This window comes from Herpailurus yagouaroundi, unplaced genomic scaffold, assembly GCF_014898765.1.
Source record: "Herpailurus yagouaroundi ecotype Mexico unplaced genomic scaffold, PumYag 142, whole genome shotgun sequence".
In the NCBI taxonomy this organism is placed as follows: Eukaryota; Metazoa; Chordata; class Mammalia; order Carnivora; family Felidae; genus Herpailurus; species Herpailurus yagouaroundi.
Genome location: NW_024412397.1, coordinates 48,444,876 through 48,463,826, shown reverse-complemented (window position 1 = coordinate 48,463,826; position 18,951 = coordinate 48,444,876). Strand labels below are relative to the sequence as shown.

General features: G+C 43.9%; 1 protein-coding gene across 5 annotated transcripts in view; it reads left to right on the top strand.

The window, feature by feature from the left end:
• Positions 1-18,951, top strand: part of LAMA3 (laminin subunit alpha 3) — a 279,417-nt gene that overhangs the window by 202,049 nt on the left and 58,417 nt on the right. For 4 of the 5 annotated variants that reach the window (XM_040479219.1, XM_040479218.1, XM_040479217.1 and 1 more), the window contains 4 exons: positions 4,352-4,465; positions 9,059-9,168; positions 11,775-11,855; positions 18,009-18,115. In XM_040479219.1, coding sequence (XP_040335153.1) covers positions 4,352-4,465; positions 9,059-9,168; positions 11,775-11,855; positions 18,009-18,115 — 412 coding nt within the window. Of the gene's footprint in view, positions 1-580; positions 1,322-4,351; positions 4,466-9,058; positions 9,169-11,774; positions 11,856-18,008; positions 18,116-18,951 lie in introns of those variants that run through there. The other variant, XM_040479222.1, reaches the window with a different exon arrangement.

Here is an 18,951-nt window from a genome sequence, read left to right as displayed (position 1 = left end):
CTCCAGTTTAGAGTCCAGACAGTGTCCTGGTTCTTCCAGGGGACGTGGCAGCCCAGTTTCTGAGCTCACAGCAGATCTTCCTGCCAGGCCCAGCCAGCCTGACTTGTCCTCAGATGATTAAATTGTGCCATAAAATGAAACTGTCGTATCTCAAGTTGTAAATAGGTTCTCTTCCTGATGGGAGGGAAAGCACAATGTTTGGTGCAATTATTAGGAAATAGCAAATATTATCACTCGGTGTATTCCCTCTACCCCCTGTATGTACATTTAGCAACATCCTCCCCTTTCTATCCTCACCCCTTGATCGCAGAAAGCCCCTAGGTGATCTGCACACAAGTTTCTTTTTTTTTTTTTTTTTAATTTTTTTTTTCAACGTTTATTTATTTTTGGGATAGAGAGAGACAGAGCATGAACGGGGGAGGGGCAGAGAGAGAGGGAGACACAGAATGGGAAACAGGCTCCAGGCTCTGAGCCATCAGCCCAGAGCCTGACGCGGGGCTCGAACTCACGGACCGCGAGATCGTGACCTGGCTGAAGTCGGACGCTTAACCGACTGCGCCACCCAGGCGCCCCTCAAGTTTCTTTTTTTAACTTGCAAATATATTACCTGTCGTGGTTTTCTGGGGAGATCATGACCTGAGCCAAAGTCAGACGCTTAACCAACTGAGCCACCCAGGTACCCCGTGGGGACTTCTGTCTTTTAACATTTAGTCCACAGGTGCCAAGATTCTTCTTCCCCACCCCCTTCCTCCTATCTCTTTTCTAGCCCCATTAAATAAAATCATAGCCCCAGGGAAGGAGTGGAACCTCTGGATTACCAGCCTCCTGCCCCGGGCGTGTTCTTTGCTCGTGACTCAGCCTGTGATTTACATCTGCTCTAATCAGCTAGTGCCGTCTGCGGGGTAAGGTGGGTAGAAGGTGATGCCTACCCCACCTCGCAGGAATTACAGAGCGGCGTTCTTCCCTGTGGGACTGTTATGTGCGCTCTCTCACAGGCTGACTCATGGGTGAAGTTTACAGGTGGGGCCTCCTGCCGCAGACAGCCTGCCTCACCTGAGTCAGGCGGGCTTGGGCACTGAAGCAGGAAGGGCAGGTATAAGAGGAAGAGGAAAAGGTTTGCGTGCAGCCAGCAGGACGCCCAGGGACCAGGATGTCCCCCACAGTGAGGTGGTCAGCCTGGAGTGCTGGATGGCTGTGGATCTTTGGGGCAGCTGTGGGGCAGTGTCTGGGATATAATTCACAGCAGCAAAGGGTAGCGTTTCTTCAGCCTCCGGGTCAAAGCCATCTGCAAGCAAGTTATGTGGAGTTTAAGCCCAGCCAGGTAATGTCCCTTTTAAATTTGGTTTGGGCTGGGGAAGGGTTCCTAGCTTTATGACATTTTTTAAGTTAAGGGGATGAATGAATAATGGGTGGGCTGGGGGAGGGACCCAGAGCCTCCCTGTCCTGTTGACTGGCAGGGTTTATTACGGTGCCTGACAGATTGTTCTCCTGAGCTGTTAACCACAAACCCCGTAAACATCAGCCCACCTGGAAATGCCCAGACAGCTCAGAGTTTGAATGTTTGTGGGATGTTAGTACACTATGAAACTTTGTGCCCTTTCGAGAGTAACTCAGGCCCCAAGACAAGAGTCCAGTGCCTGTAGACTTCCAAATTCTGCTTGGAAGAAAATTTACCGGTAAAGTAAACCACGAAAATCAGTGAAATCCATGTTTAAGAAAAGTGATGAGATTGAATTTGTATAATACCTAACAAGACATGCTTCAATTTGCCAGGCATTAAACACTCATAAAGTCTGCTCGCTTGCTCTCTCTCTCTCTTTCTCTGTCTCTCTCTCTGTCTCAACTTTCTGGATTTTTACATGTATGCTCACAGAGAAATGGATCCAATGGCTGCTGAGGTAGCCCTGAAAACCTGATAGGGACATCGTTTCGTTTTATCATTTGTACCACAAAAGTTTATTGGAAAAGTGATCCTGAAAAATTGTTACTTAAAAAATATGGTTGCTAAACCCCTTTCTGAAATGATATATTAGGATACATTCATTTTCATTTAGAGTAAATCTTCAATACAATCTGAGTACTTGAACTGAATTGTGTATAAGATTGTGTGGAGTTTGTGTGCTTTGTAGAGGTGAGAAAATGATTATATTTCAGTAACCGACAAACCTTCTGCCTGAGAAGTCATGTGACTTGTAGGGGACTTTTTCTGTTTCTAATCGAAAGCAAATTAAGGTGGGTGGTTTAATTTTAATCAGGATGGACCGTCCTCCTGCCAAACATGTTTAATTAAGGCTTTTTACTCAGACATGTTGTCATAAATGAACCACATATATTTATTTATTTGGATAATTTGTTCTTTACCAAATATTATTTCATAAGCATGTAATGTGATATGTGGGGGTAATTAAGAGACACTTGCCACTTAGTAGTGGAGAGTATTTGCTTGTAGATATGATCACACTACCAGTGGCTGAATTTTGTTCGAACGACTCTCTCAGTTGTGTTTTCAATTAAAGAACATTCCTTTCATACTTCGATTCTCCTGTAGACAAGCCTATTCATATAACACATAAAGCAATCTCATTTTTTGCAATAGCTTCTTTTGCCTAAACATGGTTTCTAATAGCTGAAGGGGAAAACGTACTGGAAATTATAGTCTTGTTATTGTGTCCAGTGTGTAGTAATTGGTAATTTTGGAAGAAACTCCTATCAGAAACTGGGATGTTCTACTCCGGGGAGTATACCAGGCTTCTTTCTCCAGCTCTATAAGGTTGGCTTCATCCTCTTTCCCACCAGACCAGGTAGAGCCCTTTATGGCTACGGATGAATGAGAATGGATGGTTGATTTTCTGATTTCTCTTGATTGTAGCTTCAGAGTCTTATAGACATAATGCTGTTTAAAGAGGATTAGATGAAAGATGATCTTTTATCTTGAAATATTGTTTTTTCCTGATGCTTTAGATAGGCCATATATGGAGGCCACTTAAAGAAACTGGGGACAACATTTGGTTTGAATCAGTGTATTAATTTGCTCTGCCAAAATAAACAAAATGCCTATGATTCGCTTTAAAGACAGAAATCTAAATAATTTTTAATGGCTGGTGTTGGAAGAATTGCTTTTTCTTCTGTTGGGGGCATTCTTAACTAGAATCCTTTTTTAAGTATTTATTTATTTTAAAATATTTATTTTTGAGAGAGAGAGAGAGAGGCAGCATGTGAGTGGGGGAGGGGCAGAGAGAGAGGGAAACACAGAATCCAAAGCAGGCTCCAGGCTCTGAGCTGCCAGCACAAAGCCCATTGTAGGGCTCGAACTCGTGAACTGCAAGACTGTGACCTGAACCAAAGTCAATGGGTTCATTGAGCCACCCAGGCGCCCAACTAGAATCCTTAAAATATATATATATGTACACACACACACACACACACACACACACACACACACACACATATGGTCAAAGCAACATTGAACAAGAAAAGAAGACCACACCCAGTGAGATTCCCTCCAGCTGGGTCTTTGCGTGTCCCATTGGAGCCCAGCGTCCCTGCAGCGTTCTGTAGAGAACACAGGCACGGTCCTCTCCCCCGAGTTCGCTTTTGCTTATAGACCAGTGACTGGCAGTGACATGATTCCCCCGGTTCTGCCATTATTGAATAGATCCTAATGAAGACTCCTTAGTCCCCCTTCATCCACCAGTCCAAACTCCTACTTGGAGACGGAATGCCTGCCCTAAGAGCACTTGAACTTGAAAGGATTTGCTTAGAGACTTTCCCCACCAAAGACTGATGTCCTGACCCTCTTTACCCCTTCACCTCTCCACCCCTCCACTTGCCCTAAAACGGTTGAAGGAGAGGAAGCCATTTCCACACTCCTCCCTCCACGTCTCCCTTTTCTCTCATGTCCCCCCACACATCTCCCGCTCTGCCACTAGCACACACGCGTGCTGTGGCGTGGAAACAAGGTAGAATCTGACAAAGGGAGCCAGTGGACTGGCTAGTATTTGAAAGTAGAAATCCACATACCAACTAAAGGAAAAAAGATTTAAAAAGTGAATGCTTGGGGCACCTGGGTGGCTCAGTTGGTTAAGCGTCTGACTTCAGCCCAGGTCATGATCCCGTGGCTCGTGAGTTCAAGCCCCATGCCAGGCTCTGTGCTGTCGGCTGAGTCTGGAGCCTCTTAGGATTCTGTGTCTCCCTCTCTCTCTGCCCCTCCCCGACTCACACTCTGTCTCTCAAAAGTGAATAAATGTTAAAAATAAATTTTAAAAAGAAAGTGAATGCTTGACAGTCAGAATTGGCACATGCTTTGGATAATAATTCTTTATGTTGACTAAATGCTTTGTTTGAAAAACAGGGTTGTAGCCCCGGATACTATCGGGATAGCAAAGGTGCATATACCGGACGATGTGTTCCCTGCAATTGCAACGGACATTCAAATCGATGCCAGGATGGCTCGGGAATATGTATCGTGAGTAAATTGATACTCTCCTGGCCGACGATCTGTGTCTCCCTGTCCCCTCGCCCCCCACCCTCATCCCACTGGTCCCTGAGACATCAAATATCACATCTCCAGCCAAACCCAAAGCCAAATTGAGGTTGCTTTGTAAACATGGCATTCAGCATTATCAGGCTGAATTATTTTACACTTCCCTTTTCCCTCCATTTTAACACATGCCATCGGAGAAGAACTCCTAGCTGAACAACGAAATGACACATTAGCTTCTAAATTTTTGCTTCATGGAATGTTTTTAATGGGTGGATTCCCGGGACTTAATTCCTGGTGGAATAAAACAAATCAGAGCCACTGCTTTGGGACCCTGTTTTGTTGGGGTAGCAGGAGGCTGCAGGAGGGGAGCCTTGTGGCTGTTAGATGAGCAATAGCTCAAGCAAGTAATCGGGGAGAAGATGACGCTTAGAAAGACTTAAGGCACATACTCAAGTCACTCAAGCACTAATCTGCGGCTGCCAAGACAAAGTGGGTTTATGTAGGAAGACAGGTGAGGTGAGTCCTTGCTGTCTGTGGCCTATCCACTGGAAAATAATCTTATTTTAAAATACCTTAAAAAATATTTCCCATAGAAAATTGGATTGTCGGGAAATTTTTTCTTTTGTATCCTGAAGCAGCACATTTTTTCTTCTGCCTTCCTCTCTTTCATCCCTGGCAGCCAGGGCCTCCCTACTTGGAAGGAGAATGGACAGATACAAAGAAAGACAGCATCAGTGCCCCCAGGAGCACAAGTCCCCCCCACTTAACGTTGTGCTGTTTGAAAATGCATTCTTCTGGCACGGATTTCCTTTGCGTTGTGCAATGCATCTAGAGTGTGTTTCAATTCTTTGAGCTCCTAGACTGTATTAAGCCAAATTCAGCATGTCCCAGGGAACTGCTTCCACTACAAGATGGGACAGGCCAGGACAGGACATTGTTGATAGAATATTCTGTAGAATTTTAACCTTGTATGTTCAAAAGCAATAAAACTCATTGGGAAATAGTAGTTTTCAGCTCATAAATACGAAATAGTAGTTTTCAGCTCATAAATACTCTTCTATAATAATTTATATTTCACAGTGTATGCCATGTGTAACACAGGTAGATGCTTTAATTTATAATAAATATTTATCTTGTCACTGAACCGTGGCTAGATGTCACGTCCACTCTATCAAAGCTGCCAAAGAACAAAAGTAGCCATTCTCTGCGTCCATTCACCCAGCGGAAGGATCACTAGTGAGTCATAATTCATCTGTTTTATTCAAACAAGATTTTCTTTGTCATTTCCTTTCTCTGTAGCTGTGTCTTCACTTGTCCCTAATGGCCATATGGCCTTTAGAAAGAATTCATTCAGGAAACCTTTACGGAGCCTTTGCTATCGTGGGAGGTAGTGAGCTAAACACTGTGGTTAAAACTACCCGATGCCCTCCCCGCCTTCACGCCTCCGCGAGGCTTGCGGTCCCGTGGGGAACGTGCGCGCATGCGCGCTCCCACAGAGGCGTGGGGCCAGTGCCTGCACTCGCTCCCCTGCGCAGTGCTCCCCTGGCAGGCTCTGAGCGTTGCCCCTGCCCTGGGTGGGGGGGCGGGGGAGGTGCCCGTTTTATCGGAGCCAAGGATGCAGCCTTCATTCTCAAAGATCCATAACGATTTGGAAACCAAGTACTTTTCACCATCGAATGGGCTGGTTCCGCTGCAAATTGGACTTCGTCTCTCAAGAGCCGAGTCAATTTCTAATATCTGGGACCTTGACTCTTGTGCAAATCTCCATATTGTTTCAAGAATAAACTTCGAACTTTGAAGAAGAAAGTAACCCCAGCCCTTAGCAGTAAAGCCCTGTGCGTCCAAGAGCAGCAGGTCGTATGTTGCGTGGGTGCCGTCGTCAGCCGGAAGGACCCGCAGTGACAGGCCCCTTTCTCTTCACCAAGGCTCTGTCTCTTCTCCTGGCCCCCTTTCTCCCCATATTGCTGCCCCTCCCCCACTCCCCTTGCCTTCTGTCATCTCTGTCATCCCTCTTCTACCACTCTGTTCCCATGTCCCTTCCTCTTTCGGTTTTCCTTTCTTTACTCCCTGGCTCTCGTGCCCATTTCCCCCCTGCCAGACTTACCTGAAACCCACAGGTGGCCTGGGGCTCTCGTGACGCTCATGGCCAGAGGTCCATGCTCCTCCGTGCCGCCTCAGGTTTCCCGTGATCTGAGCTGCTACCTTTCCAGCTGCATCCCACCCCGCCTTGCCCTTCACTCTCCAGAATACCAATTGCTTCATCTTGCCCACACGCACCGCTGTGCTCCTGCACGACTGACATTCTATGCACGCTGCTCCCTATGCCTGGTGTGCCCTCCCCTCACTTCTCTGCCCAGCTAATTCCCCTCCTTTTAGTCTCCATGCAGAAGGCATCATCGCCTCCAGAAGCCCTTCTCTGAAGCTCCTCTTGCACTTATGGGATGCTGGGGTGCATCAGCCATCAAGTTTTCCACGTTGTATTTAACGTGTGTACTCACAGGGTTCTATTTGCCCCCTGGTCAGGGTGCCGATCCATCTGGGCATCCCTAGTACCTGGTAGCATGGTGGGACACGCAGTAGATGCCCAATGGATGTTTGGTGTCCGATGGAGCTAAGAGAGCACATGATGTGGGAGTGGATGTGGATTCATCCATCCATCCATCCATCCATCCATCCATCCATCCATCCGTGAATTTATTCACAGTAAACCATAAGGAAATTGGTAAGCAGATATCTCATATTTGCAGGACTGAGAAAGACAACTATCAAGATAGGTGTTCTCAGCTGAGGGTAGGGGTATTTCAGACATTCCTATGGGACCTTCTCAAGCAACACAGGTTCTCACCCCTTTCTACCATTCTTCCCCCACTCCCGAGGAGGACCAGAGGTCAGGGTGTTTTCAGTAGGACGCAGATGACCTCACCATAATTCTTGTTTCTCCATGTTCTTGCTTCTCCAATGTTTTCAGCTCAGAACTAAGTAGATCTAGGATTAAAATATATCTATTCAGCTATGTTGTTCCTTAAGAATGTCATTTAGAGTTTAAAAAGAAAGGAAACTAAAGTGGAAAAGTAAATAATCCATTCAAAAAAACGACTGTTTTGTGAGAGAGTCAGGACCGTGGAGCAAGGTAAAGGTCAAGGAGAGACCCCTCTGTGGATCCAATACACTGCATGTGGATTTGGTCCTAGCATCCAGGTCTACAGGAAAAACTGTCATGGCAGTGACTTTTGGGGAAAGAGGGAAGGATTCAGGGCAGGGATGAGCTTTCTGGTGATGATCCCACATTAATGTGTAAACAACGTCCCTTGCGTGTATGACACGATTTCATATCGGGAAAAAAAGTATGAAAACATGTTATAACATGTGGATTGTGATGGTCTGTTATTGAAAGGTTTGTGAGGAATGGTTGTGTTTAAGCCAAAGGAACTGATGACATTATGCTGGAAGGGACAGTCTCACATTCAAAGCAGGGCCGCACCCACTTAGGATATAGGTGCATGTTGTTTTTCGCAACCCGGTTTCAGATATTATTGAAAACTCACAGCCATTGGAGTTTCCTACCAAGCCCCACCTCTACATAAAAGCACGTTTCAAAAACATTAGACTTATTCCTGGTCATATAGAGTGTCTCTGAATTATCAAATGCCCACAATAGGCGAGTGGTTTCCTGGATAGTTTTGTGCATTTACATATGTATTACTAGAGTAAAGCAAGAAACATTAAAAATTCCACAAAATAAGCAAATTTGATACCATCTGCTAGGATTTGCCTCAATGGACTGCTCAATTGGAAAGTCATCTCGTCTCAGTGCTTTATTGAAGAACAACTTTCAATAGGCATTGACTTTGGCATGAAAATAATTGGATTTACATAAACGCACAACGTAGATAAACAACATCTTGCTTCTTGGAGACATTGGAATTAAACTGAGATGCTGGAATTATTTCTTTAGATACAATGCAGCTTTTCATTGTTTTAATAAATTCTACATGTTAACTTATTTCAACTATATTCCTCTTTAGTATATCACGAGTAACTGAATTGCGTAAAACAAGTTGATTTTCATAGACATTATTCTCAGGGGAAGAGGGATAGGGCTAACACCTTGCTGAAGCTATAGTGTACTTTTTAAAATCCTCCCAGCCTTCGAAAGTGGGTATTATTCTAACTATATGTTTTAAGAAAATTAGAATTGTGTGTAAATCATACATCAATACAACTGGTTAAAAAAAAAACAACAACACAAAAATACCGAGGCTCAGAGAGGTAAAGAATCTTGCCCAAGGCTACACAGCTGTGAAACATTGGAGTGAGTTTGAATCTAGCTGGTCTTCCTCCAACTTCATCCTCCTGATGCTAAGCACCAAATAGCTGATGGAAGGATGCTTACATGTTTTATTTTCCAGTACCAACAGTAACGGGATAGATAGGAATATATACCATTAGTGATTCATAGCTCTATACAGGGTCAGAGGACTTGAGTTATAATTGCGTGAGTAATTAAGGTGATAACAATCTTAATAATAATAAATGTAATTGGCTGCTCTTAATTGTGTGTTCATCTGTCCCAAGAACTGCCAGCATAACACTGCTGGGGAACACTGTGAGCGCTGCAAAGAGGGTCACTATGGGAATGCCATCCACGGACACTGTAGCGTCTGCCCATGTCCTCATTCCAACAGGTACTGTGAGAGCTTGAAAATAATCTGTGGAGATAGGAAGTAGCGTGGTGGTTGCCTGGGACCAGAGATGGGGAGTGGGAGAGGGGCAGTGTATAGGAAGTGGCTGGTAAGGGTGTGGGATTTCTTTGGGGGGTGATGAACATGTTCTGTAGTTGATCATACTGATGGTTTTTACAACTCTGTGAATCTACTAAAAGCCATTGAATTGTATGCTTGAAATGGACAAGTGATACAGTATGTGAATTCTGTCTCAAAGCAGTTGTATTTAAAAAAGAACATGCAAAAATGCAAAACAAAAGCAAAACAAATAAGAACAGTTTCCCAAGTGTACGCTTGTGTGCTTTTCCTTTTCCTCTTTCCTTTCACTCTTCATTCGGTGGTTAAACGTTATTTACTGAACGCCTGATACAGGGGCTAGGAGTTAGCCTCCTCTAGGTGCTAGGGAAACTACAGGAAAGAAGACTGACAGCCTCTGCTCTCATGAGGCTTCCCCTGGAGAATGCAGGCCGGGAGAGTTGTCACACACAAGAAATACATGCACAAATAAATAAGCATAATTTCAGATAAAGATGGGCTTTGAAGTTGATAACAGGGCTACGTGATTGATAGTGAGTGAGTAGACTCTTTACAGAAGAGTAGGAGAGTTTTCTGAGGTCGTTGGCCAAGGACCAGGGAACAATGAGATGGAGTAAGCATGGCAGTATCTTGGCACTGAGGGTCTGAGGCAAGGAAAAGACAAGAGACAGCCCCTGTGACGATGTGTCCATGGAGTAAGGACGTGGTTAGAGGGCAGTGTGGGACAGAGGGTCAGGAGGTGAGGTTGGTGGGGCACCCAGGGTACAGATCCCGTAGGACTTTGCAGGCTATAGCAAGGCACTTGGATTTATCCTCGGTGTGATGGAAGTCATAGGCCAGTTCTGAGCCATGGAGCATGACCTGAGTTGTCATTCAGACTCCAGTACAGCAGATACATGACATAGGTAGAAACCTGCCACTTGGATTTCATGGTGATTCATGTTCTCTTTGGCCTCGGTACCTTGTCATATTCCTGCTTATCGTGACACATCTGCTGTGGGTCCAAGCAAAATACAAGTAAACAAAGCAAGAGTTGATTTGAAAATCAGGAAGATACCAATAACAGTATCTGCAGTGCACAGGCTCGGGAGCAAGTGTGAACCACAAGGCGGGATGAAATCAGGCCAGTATCAGAGAAATTGGCCACGTTACCAGAAGCCACTGCCCAGATGTGGCTTTTCTGAAGATGCGTATTTGAAATGTGCACCCTGGTTTGCTCTCTGTGTATCTGATACTCCTTAAACTTGCCCAGTCCTGTGACTTTATTTGAAAAGGGATTTAGCACTCAGTACTTGCCTAGACTTGTTGGAACAGACGTTAGAGAGAGTGGAAACAAGATTTTCATGGGGTGCTCAGGGGAAAGCTTTTCATCTTTGATGGCACAGCATAGTGTTATCATGAAGGCCAGCATCTGGCTTTCTGGCAGTTGAAGTAACACACAGTTCCTCGGATTTATCAGTGAAATATGGTTTTTATTTAACTCTTTCTCCATCAATATTCATACTGTTGATGAATTTCTAACTGTTCCTTTAGAAGTATAACTCTGGAGGCTCAGTCGGCTAAGCGTCTAGTTCTTGATTCGGCTCAGGTCATGACCTCACGGTTCGTGAGTTCGAGCCCTGCATTGCATCCGGCTCTGTGCTGACAGTACAGAGCCTGCTTGGGATTCTCTTTCTCTGCCCCTTCCCCCACTTGCACTCTCTCTCTCTGTGTCTCTCAAAATAAATAAATAAACTTAAAAAAAAACCAGTATAATTCTGTCCATCTACTAGGCCAAGAGAAACTTCCCAGATAAAAATTCTTTTACCAGCAAATGATAAATAGAGGTATTTTCCCTCAGATTTATTCAGTGTAATGTTTATAGACATATCTCAAGGCAACAGAGTTTTTTCATGATCTGCTCACTTATTTGGAAAAAAAAAAAGCTGCTCAAATATACACTAGGTTAGAACAAAAAGAAAGAGAATCAGAATCCCACAACTTGATTTGAAAAATGTAAAAATCGCCAATGATTGTGCCCACAGAAATACCTAGACGGGCAAGCCTGTTTTATGCCTTAGTCCCTCCTGCCTGGCCCCTTTTCTTCCTAGGAGATAATGTACCCAATATGAAGGAACTAGAATAAGCAAGGAGGAAAATTTTTTGAAGAATCCGAGCTCCCTGTCCTTTTTTTCTGCCTAGACTTGTTTTATTCTTTCCTTGTTATTCCTGGAAAAATGCTGTTGTAATCATTTCTTCCAAAATGAGTTACTTTGCTCTGTCTCAAGTGAAGGAATGTATTTCTCCAAGCCAAAAATAAAACTAAATAAATGCCTTCAGTCCTTATGTACCAAGATTTGCCCCATGTGAGCTGAAATAATTCATCATTATCTACACAAGTCTTAATGGACACATTTTTCTTCAGATAAGAAGTAACCAGATCCTTGGTGTCTGTTTCCACTTAAGGCAAGTCAGTGCTTTGTGGCAAAAAATAATGAGCATGAAGCCTATCGATTTGTTTTTACTGAGGCTTTTTTCTGTCTTCCTTCCAGTTTTGCCACTGGCTGTGTTGTGACTGGGGAAAACGTGAGGTGCTCCTGCAAACCTGGATACACAGGCACACAGTGCGAAAGGTGGGTGCTGCCCCTCACCGCCCCCCCCCCCCCCCCCCCCCCCCCCCGCATCCCACAGGTAGGGTGGGCTCTGCGGGCAGGCTGCAGCAGGCTCGGGCTGTGGGTGCGGCTGTGCTGGGTCGTGGCTCAGAGCTGGGGTGGGGCTGTTGCTTTCACGGAGGCTGGAGAAAGGTCTTTAGGGAAAAATACAAGACTGTTCACTTAATAAATCATTAACTGCTTTATCTTTCTCATTTTTTACATGTTTCAGAAATTTGAGAAGGAGGCCCAACGTATCATAGCGCTATGTACCCCCAACACGCTTGCCTACATGCTCCTATCCCCCTGCACACTCCCTCATTCCCCTCCCCTACATATTTCTACATGCCCCTCCCCCTCCACATCTGTATGTACTTCCACCCCCTACATGTCCTTACCTATCCCTACATCCATATAGATTCATCCTTACGTACCCCCACCCCATGTATACATATCCCTACATACCCCTACCCACCACACACGTGTCCTTGTATTTGCCTACCTGGCACACATAACCCTAACTAGCCTAGCTCCATATACATTCATCCTTACATAGTCCTCACCCCATATATGCACATCCTTATGTACCCTTACCCCACCACCACATCCCTACTTACCTGCACACGCACATACAACTCTACATACTCCTATACACACACACACACACACACACACACACACACACACACACACACAACTATACCTCTCTGTCCCCACATATTATGAACACCTGAAGGACAGTCTGTGTCATTCATTTCTGAATCACTGCTGCCTACTATTCATGTATTATTCATGTCAGGTGTTCAGCAGCGGAACAAAAGAATAAATGTTACAAAATGGAAACTATGAACTTAATTATGAGGGTCCAAAGAGCCAAGCTTTCGTTTTGCATGAACACATTTTCATGATTAGCTACCATACATTGGGCTCTGCCAAGCATATAAGGACTATGAAAGGTACTTAGAGTCTACCTCGGAAGGTAGCATGTACATTGTGCAAAAGTAACAGCATAGAAATGAATCATATGGACAGCATGTTTTTAAATTTAAAATAAGTTTATCATAAAGTCAATACTTACTTATAGGAATTATGTAACACAAGTGAGCAAAGAACCAATGAGGCCCACTATACCTTTATGTAGCTCTATATATTTGTGCATGCTCAGATATAATCCTGCTTATAATCATTTTATTTATAAAATCCCCAGTTAAAACTTGTATATTCTTACAGTTCATTCTGTGTGCACAGACGTTTTCTTTTTTTTTTTTTTTAATTTTTCTTTTAACGTTTATTTATTTTTGAGACAGAGAGAGACAGAGCTTGAACGGGGGAGGGTCAGAGAGAGGGAGACACAGAATCTGAAACAGGCTTCAGGCTCTGAGCTGTCAGCACAGAGCCCGACGCGGGGCTCGAACTCACGGACCGTGAGATCACAACCTGAGCCGAAGTCGGCCGCTTAACCGACTGAGCCACCCAGGCGCCCCCAGACGTTTTCTTAAAAACAAAAGTAGATTGCTGTTTTACTTTCTGTTTTGGCTCATTTTCTCACCTAGTAGATCTAGTAGAAGGTTAGCAATATCTTTCCATCTCAGTAAGTATTCACTGATAACATCGTGTCAGAACCAAGAAGTTCTGTAATCTACTGCTGGTCTTTGAAATAGTTTTCCTCTTTCCATTCAAAGCAGCACTAAAAGTAAATCCTTGTGGTGAATTATCTGTGTACATAAATCCTCAAGATGTAGTTAATAGAACCAGATCCCTTGGATCTAAGGATAGGTGCATTTTCAGACTTTTGATACATTTTGCTGGATTGCCCTCCAGAAAAGTCAGACTCATTTCTGTTCCTCCAGTAGCAAAAGAGCAACTTTTGCCACCAGTGAATACTACAAATGAGCAGTTTTTAAAATATTCGCCAGTTTGGTAGTTGAAAATTTTAGTCATTCGAATTTCCATTTCTTTGTTTCATAATTAGATGGGATTTTTTTCACGTACTAATTAACCATTTGTAGACCTTATTTTTTGGATTGCTTTCTAGGCTTTTTACTCACTTTTTCTAGTGCAGTGTTCTTTTATTTTATTTATTGGTCCATACAAATTCTTCATACTACATGTTGCAAATTTTTGTTTATTTTTTGTTTATGTTTTTTTGGTTTCGTTTTTTGTTATATGTATTACTCATATTCTTTAGGCTGTCAGCCTTTGGGGCCATGCTTGGCGAAGTTACAGAAATGTTTATGCTTTCTCTTAGGACTTACATAGTTTTATTTCTTACACTCAGATCTTCATGTTGGTGAAAATTTGGAACCTAGCTTTTTGGTGGTGTCAGGGCATCTCACATGGCAGATAGATTTAGGGTCAACGTGTACAGCAAAATTGGCCAGAGTTCAAGAAACTCACACTATCCCAGTATTCCATCCCCATAATCCAGGGCCCACGTTGCATGAAATACACATAGTATTTGGGTACATCCCAGAGCCACACTCAGTCGGGTCAGACGTGCACACTAGGGGAGGCATAAGGAAAGCAGACTAATTAGGGGACTGGCAGATTCACATCCTTCATGTCACACTGTCACACTCACTGCAGGCTGTGTGCTCACTGAGTGAATGGGGACAGACACTCCAGCTGTTTTTCCCTCTGTGCCTCTCGTGCTGTCACTCTTCTCTCCCCCACCTCTCTCTCTGTTGCCAAGTACATTTAGTTGAATTCACGAAAGATGAATGTGCGTTTACAAAGTTTCTGTACAAACTTAGAGTCGTTTCCATACATTTCGTTCAGTCTTTGTGCCGTTGTCATTTCTGAAAGTATAAAATGCCTTTAGATAGTTGGTTGAGCAAGGCTCTCCTCATAACCCTTAAAATGTTTTCCTTGGCCATTCTGGCATACTATTTTCCTGGATAAACTTTAGAAGAGTTTTATAAGATTTCAAAACAAAACAAAACAAGAACAAAATTAATTTGGTTTTCACAGGAAGGCGGGGGTTATCTGAGACATTTGACAGACAGGGTGGGACCTACGTGGGTCTAGTGGGCCTAAGGGATGACGTGGGGCAGGAGGGTGGCTCAATCAGGGAAGTTACCCAAGAAAACTCAAGGACCTCGAGGCTATTTGCCTGGGAGGAAGGTGTGGACTGCCTCATTACGGGATCACTGAGCGTCAGCTAAGGGGCAGGGCACTGTCTGGTGGTAAAAAGATGCAATTTCAAGGTTCTTCTGTTTTCCATTTCAGCAAAAGGAACCTTGCCCACGGTTGCCTCACATCTATTATTCATTCTTTCTTTCAATGAAAAATGTACGGAGACCCTAGTATATGCCTGGCACTGGGCTAAGCGCTAGGGACACGTTAGCGGCTGGAGCCCAGACTCTGCCCTCAGGGTTTTACAGTCTAGTGGTGGACAGACCACAAACCAGCCATTAAAATAGTGACCAAGACATAACTGGGTCCCCAGGCTGCCGGGGAGGAGCATCCAACTGCCCCTGAGGGGTGAGGGAGGAAGGGGCAGCTATACTGAGATGGGAAGGACGGGTGGGTAGAATGGGCTTCGGGAACGTTTTTCCAGGCTCTGTGGTGTGAAAGCTTGAGACTCCCACCTGGGAGAGGCATCCTAGTGCGATCCTCCTCATGGGTCTTCGCAAACAATGATGCAGAAAACAGCAACAGACCGGCTGAGACATCCGGTTGGCAGGCAGCAGATTTGAAAAGAGAAATTCTTAATTAACAGTTCTCACAGCTTATGTCTGTTGTTTGCTGTCTCAGGAAAGCAAACTATAGTTTCTTAATTTTTTTTGAAGAACTTGTTCACAAGTAAATGCCATATGAATGTCAAATTTTTTAATTTGTTCAACATTTATTGGGGACCCTCCTTTGTGCCAGGCATCAAGCCAGCGCTAGTCATTAGCTATGCAGTGGTAGCTACAAGGACAATATAGGGTGAAGAGTAAAAACATAAGCAGGAGCCCGCTGGGCGGAAGAGGGAACAGCCAGTCTGAAGGAGGGGGTAGGAAAGGCTTCCCAGCTCATAACCGTGCCCTGGGCCACATTTCTCCCTCAGCTTCTCCGAGCCATAGAGGACAAACATGTTCTCTGCCCTTTTTTCTTGTACCACCGTCATCTATGAAATCAGGAAGTTTTACTTCAGTGCATTGTGTTTGGACACCAGCTTAAAACGAGAAGAAGGGTACCGGTCATTTCTGTAATCAGTCACTAACATTTTTTGCAAGAATAAGGAAGACGTGGAATCTAACTTCCTAAATATTTATGTGACTTTAATATAAAGTGTTTTGTAATTATGCATCTTTTACATGGAAAATTTAGATATAGGTGACACATCTAAAAATAAAGTATTTAAAACATAGGTCTTTTGCCTATAGCATGGTTTGTTAAGTAGAATATGGGGCCAGTCACATAAAGTAAAGCCTATGACAAGTTGGTTAGTAGACTTAGACAAGGCACCTCAGTGTAGTTACCTTCTTGATAATCAAGGAAGGCATGGGATTTCTGCTTCCTACCCACTTTCTGAAATGTAATAATTCCAAATTATGCCAGTTATACATAGATGTGTATATGTGTGTGTGTGTGTATATATATTTGTGTGTGTGTGTGTATATATATATATATATATGCATGTTTCATCATGTCTGAAAATGGTAGCTAACTTTTACTGAGTGTCTATTATGTGCAGGCATTGTATTAGATTCTTCACTACATTATTTTTTATCTCATTCATTGATCAAAATAGGTATTAATAGTGCAATTATTCACTTATTCATTCTGCATATACTTATCTGGCACCTATTAGCCCAGGCACTCTCCCATGTGCAGGGATATATCAGCCAAAGAATCCATGCCTTTGTGGAGTTTTCTTTTTTTTTAATTTTGTTTTCAATGTTTATTTATTTTTGAGAGACAGAGACAGAGTGTGAGTGGGGGAGGGGCAGAGAGAGAGGGAGACAAAGAATCGGAAGCAGGCTCCAGGGTCTGAGCTGTCAGCACAGAGCCCAACGCAGGGCTAGAACCCATGAACCCAGGACATCATGACCTGAGCCGAAGTCAGATGCTTAACCAACTGAGCCACCCAAGTGCCCCGAGTTTACATTTCCAAGGGAGACATAGATGAAGAAACTGAAGCTTGAAGGGTTAAGATAATAGGCCAAGATTACACAGCATGGAGGCAGGGATCCAGCCAGGTCTTCCTGATAAAGCCTGTGTCCTTTGCACCCATTGGCAAAGTCTATATAAATTACCTAACAGTTCCATGATGCAAAGCTTAAATTTGGGGGAGAGCCAAATACCACATTTTCTTGATTCTATCAATTCCATGGAAGAGAAGACACCACACACAGACACTGAGTTAATGACAATTTGGGGGGGGGGGGCTAGCATAAGAATGGAACTTTGCTAATAGAAATATTTTAGTTTACTTCCCAATTCCAAAAACATTGTGTCTGTTTTGTTGTTTGTTTGTGTTTTAAATAGGAATTCAGAATCCAGGAAGTGTTTTTTAACTTAAATAAGGAATGGAGTTCTCATCACCAAATTATCTAGAATAATAAAGGCTCTCAGCCAAGAGAGTAGGTGTTGTAACTGCCCTCCATTGTTTAGGCTCATTAAATACAGCCCTGTAGCAATTAGTGCAAATGGGAATTATGCAGGCTTGAAACAGTTCAGTAGGCAATATTAATAAAATCCCCATTGATAAGCAAATTTGAAATTCTATGAGTTTAATTTAAATTTTTCTTTGAGGAAATTAGCCAGAAATTAAGCAATATTTAATTGTGTGGTATCTTCAGGAACATAACTCTTGCATAAAGCTGATCCACCCCTGACTTCCATTAATGGTCGAACCATTGGCTTCTGTGTGCATTTTGTTCATCTGCCATTCATCGACAGGGGTAACTGAGGATTTTGTCGTCCTGGTGTCAACGAGGAGGTTGCAAGCTCTGCCTGCCTCTTACTTTCTCTTTTCTCATCGAAGCCATAACTGTCTGTACTGAGACACACTCATTCTTGCAAAGCAGCCTTCCCCACTTAGGGTGACAACATCTCAAATGGAGAGTTCAAGGGTGGAGAAAATGTCAGATGGAACAAATGATGAGTTCTTTGAGTGTTTCTCCTTTTTCTCTTTATTTTGGGTAGGTGTGCACCCGGGTATTTCGGGAACCCCCAGAAGCTTGGAGGTAGCTGCCGGCCGTGCAGTTGTAACAACAATGGCCAGTTGGGCAGTTGTCACCCCTTGACGGGAGGTAAGATGGACTCACACCTTTGTTAACCTGCATTTATCAATCTGGTTTTAATAAAATAGCAGGGGAGGAACCTAGGTAAATATTTTCATGAAGCACAATACCCAATGCCAGCTAACAGATATTTTGACAGCTTGACTTGGTGAATACTTGATTTGGTGAATACAGTTTGGTGAATAACTTACTTCAAATAGCCTTTTTTTTTTTTTTTTTCAACGTTTATTTATTTTTGGGACAGAGAGAGACAGAGCATGAACAGGGGAGGGGCAGAGAGAGAGGGAGACACAGAATCGGAAACAGGCTCCAGGCTCTGAGCCATCAGCCCAGAGCCCGACGCGGGGCTCGAACTCACGGACCGCGAGATCGTGACCTGGCTGAAGTCGGACGCTTAACCGACTGCGCCACCCAGGCGCCCCAGCCTTTTTTTTTTTAATGTTAATTTTTTTTTAACATTTACTGATTTTTGAGAGAGGAAGTGCAAGAAGCGGTGAGGGAAGGGACAGAGAGAGAGGGAGACAGAGGACCCGAAGCAGGCTCCTCACTGTGAGCATAGAGCCCAGTTGTGGGGCTTGAACTCACAGAACCATGAGATCATGACCTGAGCCAAAATCAAGAGTCAGCTGCTTAACTGACCGAGCCACCCAGGTGCCCCTCAAGTAGGCTTTTGTTAAAAAGATAAATTGCTTTTAAAAGTCAAGTAATTGCAGTCAAAATAACCTCAGCTCCGGGGCGCCTGGGTGGCGCAGTCGGTTAAGCGTCCGACTTCAGCCAGGTCACAATCTCGCGGTCCGTGAGTTCGAGCCCCGCGTCGGGCTCTGGGCTGATGGCTCAGAGCCTGG